Source organism: Manis javanica, chromosome 11 (assembly GCF_040802235.1).
Source record: "Manis javanica isolate MJ-LG chromosome 11, MJ_LKY, whole genome shotgun sequence".
Taxonomy (NCBI): Eukaryota; Metazoa; Chordata; class Mammalia; order Pholidota; family Manidae; genus Manis; species Manis javanica.
The window spans coordinates 2,300,221-2,312,666 of record NC_133166.1 but is presented as its reverse complement, the minus strand read 5'-3'; the positions used below and the strand labels follow the sequence as shown (position 1 = coordinate 2,312,666).

At 40.7% G+C, this 12,446-nt stretch overlaps 1 protein-coding gene across 1 annotated transcript; it reads right to left on the bottom strand.

Annotated features, from left to right (window-relative positions):
• Positions 1-9,571: 9,571 nt before the first annotated feature.
• On the bottom strand, positions 9,572-10,628 carry LOC140844141 (olfactory receptor 9G9-like). Its single transcript, XM_073215618.1, has one exon. The coding sequence runs from the start codon at positions 10,614-10,616 to the stop codon at positions 9,699-9,701; it is 918 nt and encodes a 305-aa protein (XP_073071719.1). The 5' UTR covers positions 10,617-10,628; the 3' UTR covers positions 9,572-9,698.
• Positions 10,629-12,446: the final 1,818 nt, after the last annotated feature.

Sequence of the window (12,446 nt, the reverse complement as noted above, 5' to 3'; positions counted from 1 at the left end):
ATACATTCATGAGAGGTCCAGTCAAGCTCTAGGAGTCCTAAGCCAATATTATGGCCCATCCTTTGCCCCAGTAGCTTATCTCTCCAAGCAATTAGACCCCACAGTTTGGGGATGGGTCCCCTGCCTACGAGCATTAGCCGCTAGACAGCTCTTGCAGAAAGAAGCTCATAAACTGACATTCAGGGCGCCCCTTACCATTCTGTCCCCACATCACCTAAAAGATCTCTTAACCTACAGAAGTTTACAGACTCTCCCTCCCTCCAGACTCCTGACTTTACTGTCCTCTTTCCTCCAAAATCCCGTTCACCCCCTTTGCCATCCATACCCGAATAATGACTTTTTCCTCCTTTACTGCGCTCTCGCTTTTTTTTCCTCATTCCTATTGTCTTCCCCACCACCCCAGCCTCCCTGTATGGCGATTCAAAGTCAGAGAGACTTACACACAGCATCAAACAAAAGTTACTGCCCTCATTGCCACACCAGACTGCCCTCTGAAAAGCTGCTCTGAGCCTTTATACCTCCACTTTCCTCCCTCCACCGAAGTGTTCACTAGCAGCTACCCTTATTCTCCCTACCTCTGCTTCCTCTTTGACCAAAAACAAGCCTATTGCAGGCGATAGCCAGACACCTACAGGAGATGTCCCTACTGGTCTTGTGCCATTCACTACATGAGTAACTTCCAGTACCCACAGTATTACTCCTCCAACCGTTTCATGAAATATCCCAACGGCTCATTCTCCTTATCAATCCCAGATCCCTGGGACTCTCGATGAGCTGCCAGAGTCACAGCCTCAGTTTACTATGGGGGGGGGGTCCTCGACCCCCCACGGTACCCTTCATATCTCTCAAAAGTATGTTCCCTCTCATTCCCAGATCTCTCAAGTTGCATCAGGTAGCAGACATTCTGAAAAAGTCATTATCCAAACTCTTGACAGCGCCTCTTCATCTTATCCCCGCCCCTCTTCCCATTTCTCCTACTCTTCATTACAGCTCATTCAGGACACCACCATCTTTCTCAACCACACCCTTAACACAGCCAATTGTTTCTTGTGCTCATCACTACAGCGCCCACTGCTGGCCTCCGTGCCCCTTAATATTTCCAACTACTCCTTCCATGCAGAAGGACAACCCCTCCACCCCCTGGCAGACATACCCCTATGGGAACCAGAATACACAGATAATCTCACCATCCACCACTGTGTAGGCCCAACTCTACCCCCCTCCAGTGCACTTCACTGCCTCTCTATCTACACCCCTACCTCCGGCTCTAAGAGTTTTACACAACCGGGACACTTCTTTTGGTGTAATGGCAGTCTTTTCAACTCACTGCCTCTCAACTCCGATACACCCTGCATTCTCGTCACCCTAATCCCACAGCTTACACTTTACAGCATGGCAGAATTCCTTGAGCTCCAACCTCCCTTGCCCTCGTGCACAAAAAGAGCTGCTTTCCTTCCCATCATGGTCGGTATCTCTTAGATCACCTCAGCCATTGGAGCAGGGTTTTCCAGAGAAGCCTTGGGTCACTCTCTATGGGCAGTTAGAGATCTCAACGCCAAACTTGAGAGTGCCCTGACATCCACTGCCAATTCCCTAGCCTCTCTCCAAAGACAAGTCACTTCGCTAGCTAAGGTCACCCTTCAAAACCGGCGGGCCTTAGATCTGCTTACAGCCAAGAAGGGCGGCACCTGCATCTTCCTCTGAGAAGAGTGTTGCTATTACATCAACGAATCCGGCATTGTAGAAACTGACATTAACAAACTCACCGACCTTGCCTCCAGTCTCCACTCTGCTCCCAATTCCAACACATTCTCTTCAATACTAACAAACCCCCTCCTCACCTGGCTCTGGCCCATTGCAGGCCCCATAATAATCATTCTTCTCGCCTGTCTCTTCTTACCCTGTATAATAAAGTTCATCAAATCCCAAGTCAGAAAAATCTCTAATCAAGCTTTCAACCAGCTTTTACTCAGGAACTACCAGCTTCTGGCCACAGAAGATCCCTCACCCTCACGTAACCTCCTCAGCACACACTGAGATGGACCCCTCTCTCCACTGGAAACTGTTCCTGGAAACAATGGCCGCAGACGCCTGGCTCCTGACACCCATATCCTCTTGGCACCATTGGAATCAACAGGTCATCGACCTATGGTTACAGGGAACCTTCATTGATTTCCAAACCTGAAGAAGTCCACATCTACTCATCCTTACTGTGGGGAATCCTATCAACCCTTTCCTCCCAATCCTCAAACCCTCACTCCCTTCTATGCCCCTGTTCAGCAAGAAGCAGTCAGAGAGAAAGCAACGTCCACAAACCCATAGAGGAGAAAGGGGGGAATGAAGGGTCCCCACCAGTAATATGGCAAACTTCTGGCTTCTCTTCGGGGTCCTCAGTTCCCGCCGGTGCCACCTGAAGCCCAATCACCTCTCGCCCCCCTCCCAATCCCAGCACCTAGCCAACAGCCACCAGCCCCGTAGAAGTGACACCTCAGTCAATTCATGCCCCTTCCTATATAACCCAGCACCTTTCCCTAATAAAGCGGAACTCTCCGGTGAATTGCTGCTGTGTGTCGCTCCTTTCCTTTCAAATACTAACACCAACACAAAAACAAGAGGGCACACATATCCTTCGGTAGAGACTGGCTTGAAGAATTGAGTTCTGTTTTTGTTCATCAGAGCCAGAAGGCTGTGGTAACCTAGCTGTGCTTGATAAACAGTTACCATGTTATGCTCCCTAACTAAGGTTGCATTTTTGTATTTTTAGGTCAAAGAATTCACTTCCCATCCAAAATTAGAAAAAAATATAATGTTTTGTATTTAGAGATAAGCTTCTCTCGTCTGGAATTCTTCTCAGAAGTATCATCTGCCTTTGTGTTTTCCTAAAGAATATCAAACTAAAAGAAAGTTAAACTTTTTTGGATGCTTCTTGGCCTTTAGACTAATAACCTCCAGTAATCTCTGCTACTGCTGCCCCAGTTGCTTTTTGTATATTCATAACGCTGTTTCTTCTGTAAGTGGTTCCTGAGAGTTGCTTGTATGTTTGTGCAGTTTTTTTTCACCTACATCCTTGTCTGCAATATTAATCACTCTTCTTTGCATATAATAGTGAGAAATGCTACTTCTTCCTGTGAACTCTCAGAAGTTTTAAAAACTGTGATAGGAAGATGGTGAAGATATTTCAAGAGGTCTTTTCTTTAGCACTTATAATATCTCAGTGTGCTAATGACCTTTGTACTGGTTATAAGGAACAAGTGAAATTTTCACCCTACCTCTCATGTATGAATTAGGTATCTTACCTTAAATTCTCAGCAACACGTCAACAGAATTCAAATCTGCCTTTACCAGGATCTTTTGTATCTGTTTCTGGATCCCCAGGGTTTGTAGATTCTTGAAATCTCACGGGATTTCATAGGCTAGGGAAATGACTAACAAGACAATTAAACAAAACTGAATGTTGACAAAGTTGGGTAGTAATTCATAATGGAGAAAAAAAGATTTTTAAGTACAATTCCCTGGTGAAAATGTAGTCACTCATAATTTGCATTCACATTCTCTCTTGAGTTGTATAGAGGCTAAACATTTGTGCACATACGTTATGTATATTACATATACACATTCATATGTATATATATATGCATATTAAAGCAAACAATACTGTGTTATTAATAACAATACTGTGTTATTGTTATTAAATAACAGTTTTGATATACAACCCTGTACCTAGAACTTAGCTCCTGCCAAGTGACCCACTTCAAAGCTCTCTCTCCATTGCTCATAACCTCTTTCACTTATAGCATTTTCAGGAATAGATGAGTTAATAATTCTCAGAAGTTATTAGTTCTAGAGTTATTACACTATTTCTTCAGAGTTGTCTATAACAGGCACATTCCTTCATAATACTATCTTTATTAGACCCTCCCCAAATTAACTTGTTTAAGTGGCCATCTGGTATCTGCCAGGTTCATAACTGATACTGGTTCTAGAAGTAGTTCAAAGAAATACTATTTAAGTGGGATTGGATTGTTTACATATTTGAAGATTGGACACATAAACTCACTGTACTGGGAAATGGGGCAATGGTAATTCATGTCATCCAGCAGCATAAAACTTACCTAAGGATCAACAGTGACATTATGGAATGAAGGACCAGTGGAGGAGAAGGCATTGAGCGATTAATTTTCTGTGGCACAGAGGCATGCAAATAATATATTAAATATCATGCAGTGAGTTGGCTTCTACTGAAAGTTAAACCTGGACTACACTACAGAAAGAGAGCCAGCAAGACAGATGGCAGTGCCTAGTTATCAGAGACAGCACGGGAGTAATTACCCAAAATACCACACACTATAGATATTACCGGTATTTTGTTGTCCAGACATTTGTGGCAATGTCTCATTCATTAGCTGGTTCTTATGAATGAAGTAGTTGGGAAACCAACCAAAGTAACACCTTTCTTAGACATGAACTAGCTAAAGATGTTGTAAATTCAACCTCTTTATAACTTTCTGACCTAAGTTAGTTCATAGCCACTGAGACCAAAGTCTCTCTTTGAGGAAGAATCCTGAAAGTTAGCCAAGGGATTCAATGAAGGTTCATCATCCTTCAATCCTTCTTGTAGTTGGCTTGCAAATATTTGTGAGGTTAAACTGCACTGGGAAAGGGAAGTACCCAGATCTTCTGTGAATTCTTGGATACGGACTCTGATGAGCCAACATTAAACTGTAGAGATAGAAAACACCAGAGGTACATACTTTCCAGTGAGGCTAATGGAAACGATGTAAAAGATATTTTTGGCCAAGGTGGGTTTCAGTAGGACTGGCATTGTAGCTGCTCATTATTTACCCAGACAGAAATCACATGGGTAAAGAAATATAAAATATTGATTTTAATTTTCCATTCCTGACCCTTGGAAGCAAGATGATTATTGTTAGAAGGTCAAGTAGAAGCTAAACTGCTACCCCTAAACATAACTGAGATAGTAAAGAAAATGCAATATCCCAGCCCTGGGAAGATATGCAGAGATTGGTGTTTTCATTAAAGACTTGAAAGATGCAAGGGTGAGACCCCAATTCCTCACCTTGCATTCATTCCTTTGTCTGAGGGGAAAGGAATTGAGGGTCTTCAAGAGAGAGGTCAGGAGTGAACAAGTATTACAGGTAAGCAACTTGGAGAAAGCATACAGGAATAGTGACTTTCATGTTGGGAAATGAAGTAGAGAGAATCAGATTGGAGCCAAAACAAATTTATACCCTCAAGAACGGTATAATTGAGCAGGATCACAATGAATGAAGACATTGTGGCCATTGAGGGATAGACAATCCGCTTTGAAGTCACTGGTTGTGTGGACGAGACAGAAAGGCTTACATTTTATTCAGTCTTCAAAATCTGAGACTTTGTTTAGAAGATGTCTGACCTCCTTATGTGCACACATATGCACACAATTGTGTCCACACATACATATATGAAGAGGCTCTCACTAACTAGGTGGTTGAAGTGACATACTCTAAATATTAGTCAGGCTCTTTCCCTACAAACCCAGCTCATATTCAATGGGCCTTTCTACAAACAACAAAAGCAGGTAGAATGGGCTCTGCAACGTGGTTTTCTTCTCACCAAGACTAAGTCGGCTACTTCTACTGTTAGTTTGCCAAATGTCAATAGTGGAGGCTGCCACTATGCCTCTGATAACCCATAACTTTCTGGGATTACTATGAACAAGAGGATTATATAGTGATGAAATTAGAGTACTTCTTATTAATCCAAAATAGCAGACGTACTGACTTTCCTCTCAGCAATAATCAAGTTTTGTGGGATTTATTTTGTTTACGTTACATTTTCACAGCAACTTAGTTCTGCTAATGTCTGTGGATGTAGATCTACATAATACCCTTTTCATGAACATGGTATCCCTCCAAACATTACCTCTATTAAGAAATACATTAGATGGCAAAGGGATCATAACAGTCTCCTCCAATCCACATAAATGATTGCTTCTGTTATTTGCCTCATCATTCATAAGTTAATTAACCTAACAAAATCAAGGAATATATGAATGCTCAACCATGATTGCTCAAGTTTCCACTAAGTATATTGCATGGTTTAAAACAGCAGCCAATATGGCTCCATCTTCCTGCTGTCAAGAAGCTATGTCTCTGTGAACCAAGGGGATGATGTGGCCTTGGGCCCTGTGGCAGCCAGCTAAATGAGCCTTTCAATGTTTTAAATACACAGAATGTATTTGTGCAAAGGACTTAGTGGCTGATACCTGAAACACATTTCCCCATTCCCAACTAATCAGTGATTCCACCAGGAACGTCAAGGCAGGACCATTTCTGTTAGACACTAGGCTCCCCCGATGGTTAATGCTGGCTCCAGCACCTCCCACTAATGACCTTGTTGAAGTAATCTGAGATGGAACGGTGGTCTAGTATGCTTTTGCCGTCCTTCTTTCTCTCTACTGTTCACTGTGGTCATTCTTGTGTCATGATTCGGTGGTTCTGCCACTTATTCTGGCTCCCTTTCTATTTTCTCTTGCTCCAGCACAGCTGTTTCCCACTACAAAACCCCTGCAGACTTTGTTTCACCTTGGTGTCTGTTTCTTGGACAAGTCTGACAGCCTCTCATTATTACATGAAATAGTCCACTACAAACTGATCCACCTAACCATAAGCTTGTATTCCCATAAAATCTTATTTGGAAGTCTTCGTGCACAAGAGTGGAATGCTTCCCCAAGGGAACACCCCGAATGCTCTGGTCATTTGGAATCTGGATATACTCTGGACATTTGGGGTTCCTCATGCTGTGATCTGACAGAGGTGATTCTACTGGGCATGGTGATTAATCCCAATCACCAGACAGATATTAGTCAGTGATACAAAATGAGATCAAAATTATGTTTGGAACCCAGAAGATTTAGTAGTACAACTTTTAAAATTTCCTTAGCCTTCTCTTTCAGAGAAAAATTACTGCAACCACATAAACACAAGATGATCAAAGGCTCAGATCTAACAATAAGAAAATGGACAGCTTACCAGGTAACTTACTCAACTGTGGTGTTAAGAAAGAGTGAATGGAGCCCGTCTTTTAAGGAAGGGGGTAGAGAGTTGTTTGTGATTATCCAACAGGAAGTTATAGTAGAGGTTCATTTTGTAAGTTTCAGCTATATAGATCCTTATTCCTTATCCCCATCCCATTTTCTATTAGACACAAATCTGAATGTAAATATAAGCACCCTTATAGTATAATTTGGAGCATATCACAAGCCCTGCTAACCCAGCAATGCCCACTACACATCATCTCTGTTGTGCAATACCACCAGGAGTTCATTTTTTAAATTAAACAGTTAAGTCCAAGATATTTTTTGTATGAACAAGAACATGTGTATTTTTAAAAAGTGTTTATTAGTATTCATTTGTCTAAAAGACACCTTAGAAAAACCTTTCTTTTAAGACTTCAAATTTCAATTATGATATGAGTAACAAAATTCCCTCATAACTTTAAACTGTAATTTCAAATTAACATGGAAGATTCTTTTGAATCCTTCCCAACCATAAACTGCAGGTGAAATATTTCCAACGGTGAATAAAACTTACTGCCAAACTTACATTTCAACATTGTAAAGCCTTTTCTAGAATATGTTTAGTTATATTTTTTTATGTTCTTACTGATTGTTCTGTCTTCCTCAAATTGCTGTTAGCTGTACTTTATCTTCTTACTAGACTAGACTTGAATCTGGAGTTGACATAGCTTTTCCATACAGAAAATAATAGGACTCTACACTTAAGCCAATGAAAGTTACAGTATCTGGTATATGCTGATAATTATTTGGTGAAGAGATTTGGTTGATTCTCTAAAAAGGATCAAAACAGGAGTTCTTGACCAGTAGGCTGATCATCTCCTTGGTAGTTCTGTATTAGGATTTATGGTAGTAAGATGTTTTAAGATAGGTTCATTATACCAAATTTACTTTTAGTAACAGATGTTTCCCTCTGAAATAATGTATTTTCTAGTCTTTCTTAACTGACATTAAATAACTGATTTTCTACTACTAATGTAGGCCAATTAGATCTGTTAATATTACTTAAAAAATAAATTTTAAAGGAATAATATTATTAGGGGAAATACAGAAATTTCTTTTAGGAAATGAGAGTGCGCTGGCATAAATGGCTTTCTGTTCTACAACATTGTCTCCATCTAGCATATAGGAATTAAACAGTTGTGCCTGTGTCAGTAGTGATCTATGTCACCCCTAGGCTGAGTGTACACCTGGGATTTACTTTTGAGGTTCATGTGAACCCCTGCTGGTGCTGGTCAGGCTTCCTGCTCTGCCTGGAGGGCCTACATTCTTTAGGACAATGTCCTTCCATTTTATTTTCTTTCATATTTTGTAATTACTGCTTTTACCAGCAGAAACAAGGACATACTCATGTTTTACCAACGTAAATTATATTATCACTGCCTTACTTTCAAAAAACAAAATTAATGCATCTCATTCATTGCTTTTTTTATCACTACTTGTATATATTCTCTATATACACTTTTCTCTTTTAAGTAATGTGAAATCATAGACTTTTATTTCTCAAATTGCTTCAGTTCACTATAGGGATTACTTTATATCACATAATGGTGTTTGATGCTCAGAATCTCACAACTTGGGTGGCAAAATCCTTATAGGTTCACCCTATAAAATAAAAGAGGAACCTGGGAGTTAAACAGTGATTCACAAAAGCATATCTGTAAGAACTTTCCTGATTCTGATTTTTCCTTAATTGAGAACCTGTGTAAGAGATAAGAGATTGGACAGATGATGCTTACTGAGTCTAATTGCACTGAGTTATTTCAGGTGCTTCTGGGTCGTTGTACAAATGCTTCTGGGTAAAAAAAGAAGTACACAAAAATTCTTAAGAGATTCTGTTAGGGGGATGGCCAGTGATGTTTTCAATTAGTTAGTAGTCATAGGAAAATATTAACAGTTACTTCAGAATATTTGGTCCTATTCTAGGAAATAACTATATAAATACTATTCTTACATATATCTGACAGCCAAATATATTATCATGATAAAGGAGTGGTTCTGTCAGTTTATGAAAAAGGGGCAAGTTTTGTGCGGCTAAAATTGCTATATTTCCAGAATCTCTTCCCTGGCCTTAGTGCACCTCCATATCAAAAGGTGTGTCCAAGGTGTGAAGAGAAGGAGTGCATCTCCATATACATAAGGGACTATAAGGGGGGTGGAGAGGTGAGTGCATGCAGGGACCAGAGAGGTTTTTGGGGGGCCTTCACAGCTGGGTCTAGAGAGACACAGGTGAACAGGAGTAGACAACTTCTTGTAAGTAATAAATGGATCTCTCCCACTTTACTTTTCCCTTTGACTGATTTTGGCTTAAAGGTTTATTTGCCCTGGGATGGGAACACATTTTCCCCTAGAGTTACAATTTGAGTTCTAAAGATTGTTTTTAATGTGGAGTAATATGCAGTTCAGTAGAATCTTTAGTATTTATGCTTAAATTTCTCATTTCCTAAATTGTCCTCATATTGTCATTTTAGGTCTTTTGGATTGTATTGTCTCAAAGGTTGCAAATTCTTTAACTGCCATCCTAGGAATTCCAGATCATGATGGAAAACAAAGGAAGTTCTTCTTGAAATGTAAACCTGACCAAAATTGTCTTTCCATGTCCTCAGAAGGAGAGAATCTTGATTTATTTGAAGATTTTCATCAGAGCATCCTTCACATCCTTATTCCTCAGGCTGTAGATCATGGGATTGACCATGGGGAACACCACAGTGTAAAATGTGGAAGCTATTTTGTCCCAGTCAAAAGAATAGGTAGATCGGGGACGACCGTAAATGTAGAGAATGGAGCCATAGAACAAGGACACAGAAACCAGGTGGGAGGAGCATGTGGAGAAGGCTTTGAGGCGGCCCTGGGTGGAGCGCATCCTCAGGATGGTGGTGATGATGAAGAGGTAGGAGGCGAGGATGAGCACACAGGGGGCAATGAAATTGGAGGCCAGGAGGAAGTACAGCACAGTCTGGTAGCCATCTTTCCTGCCACAGGCCAACTTGAGTAATGGAAATGAATCACAGAAAAAGTCATCAATGACATTGTCACTGCAGAAGTTCAAGTCAAAAGTTCTTTTAGTGATGATGCAACTGTTGATAAAGCCACCAAGGTATGAGGCTGCTACCAAAAATGCACACAGCTTTATGGACATGGCCTGAGCATAAAGCAGCGGCTGAGAGATGGCCACATAGCGGTCATACGCCATGACAGCCAGCAGGTAACACTCACTGTACGCCAGCCCAGCAGAGAAGAAGAACTGAGCTACACAGCCAGCAAAGGAGATGCTTCTGTCCTCAGAGATGCAGATCACTAGGATCTTAGGAGTGTAGACAGAGGAATACCAGAGATCCAGAAAAGACAGATTCCCAATAAAAAAGTACATGGGCGTGTGCAGCCGGGAGTCACTGCAGATCAACACCATGAGGGTGATATTTCCTACCACGGTCACAGAGTACACGCCCAGGAATACCACAAAGAGGACGCGCTGCGTCACGGGGTCTGTGCTGAAGCCCAGCAGGATGAACTCTGTCACCGTGTGGTTGCTCCTCTCCATGGCTCTAGGGAATGTCACCTGGGAGGAGAGAGAAGTAAGAGTTCAGCTTGAATTACTGTGCTGAAGAAATGGAATTTTGCTCAATAAATAACATTGTACCACTAGTAAACCTTAACGTCCAGGATCCAGCAATGTAATTGCTTGTTTTAGAAACAGATTTTAGTTTGCAGGAATCCATTTAGATTTTCCAGTTAAATGCTCTTCAAAAATACTTAGGCACATGAAAGTTTCCAAGACTTTCTTTGAGCAAACATCAATTCAAATCATGCAGGATCAAACTGAAGGTGGCTAGGAGCTGTCTACAGACAGGAGGAAGGGGACAAGTTTGTATACAGAAGATGGAGCAAAGCAAAGTAAGAATTTAATTATTAATAGATTAAATGGTTGCCTTATTAGGGAATGTCTAGTTGTCTGTCTTGATTGGTAGGTCTTAGGTTTCATTTTCTGGGATTCATTGACCCTGGCTCAGGTTTTGGTTAGCTTACATAGGTGCCAAAGTATGAAATCCAACTCAGTCTAATGGTGTCCTGTTAATGGCTATAGCAATATTGAATTACAAATTTCAAGTTGGTTATTTATTTTTTCTTTTAGGAATGATCGACTTTTTTATGATTAATATTTTCTTGTTTCTGTCTACTTCATAATATCCATTTACTTTTTATGTATTTCTTCCCAGCTTGTATCATTGCTTTTCTGGAATATTGAAATATATGTATTTTAATATACATTTTACAGATCAAATATTTTTCCTTCAGTTTTTCCATATATGGAGAATTTACAGCCACTGTAAATTCATATTTCATGAAAATATCAATACATATAAAAAATACTCAGGAGATTGAAGAAAAAAACTTGATACAGACAAGTTTTAGGAAAAAAAAAATTCCGAAGGATGGAATACAATAATGCGAATACAAAATTCACAAGATTACTATTGAGAAAAGAAACAACAATCCTGAAATGATGCATTGTGCACCTTTCCCCCCCCCTCCCGCCAGCAAAAGTATAGACACTGAATTACAGTTTCAACCTATCCCAGTAATGAGACCTGTTGGTAGTCATTTGGAAATTTCCTGATAGGCACAAGTGAGGTGATCTGCATGATAAATCTCTGCTGTTCCCTCCCCTCAAAGGAAGATGTCCTGGCTTGCAATAATTCTTTCTTTACTTTTATTCATAACTTCTGTGTCCTACTCTCCTGTCTACAGACACCTTCCATTCTATACAACATCTTCGGGTATGCCTACTGCTCATTAGATACTGTCCATTCATGAAAAGTCTAACAAAGCCCAGTAGAACTCAGCTGTACTGGTTGAATTTTGTTTTTTATCACTGTGCTCTTTCCCATGTGCTTTTGCTGGAAAACATGGATCAGTTCAATGTTTATCTCATCTTAGCGTGTTGGTTATTATGAGATAATGTGGGCTGTTTATTTTCAATGAATCACATCACACTGTCAGGGCCAAGAACCGGCTGTGCCAGTATGTGGTGTTGTAACGCGCAGATTTTGTTGCTGAAAACCATCAAGGGCAAGGAGACACAGAAAGATGCTTGGACCTCCCTCTACCACAATGTATGAAAAGAATTCAGATGGAGGAACTGTTCTGGCAGGAGAGCAATCAGCATAGATGGCTGCATCATAATGTATCCCGGGGGTGATTGACAGGCAGGGACGCCACAAAGCCTGTTTGTTAAAATTTCTCCCTGGGCCCCCTTCTTTTTCTGTGGCCTATCAAGTATTTTGTTTACCAAACATATTTTTTCTTTTCATACTCCTGAGAATTACATCCATTTTCCTGTGAACCTCAGGCCCCTCCCCCTTCTCCTTAC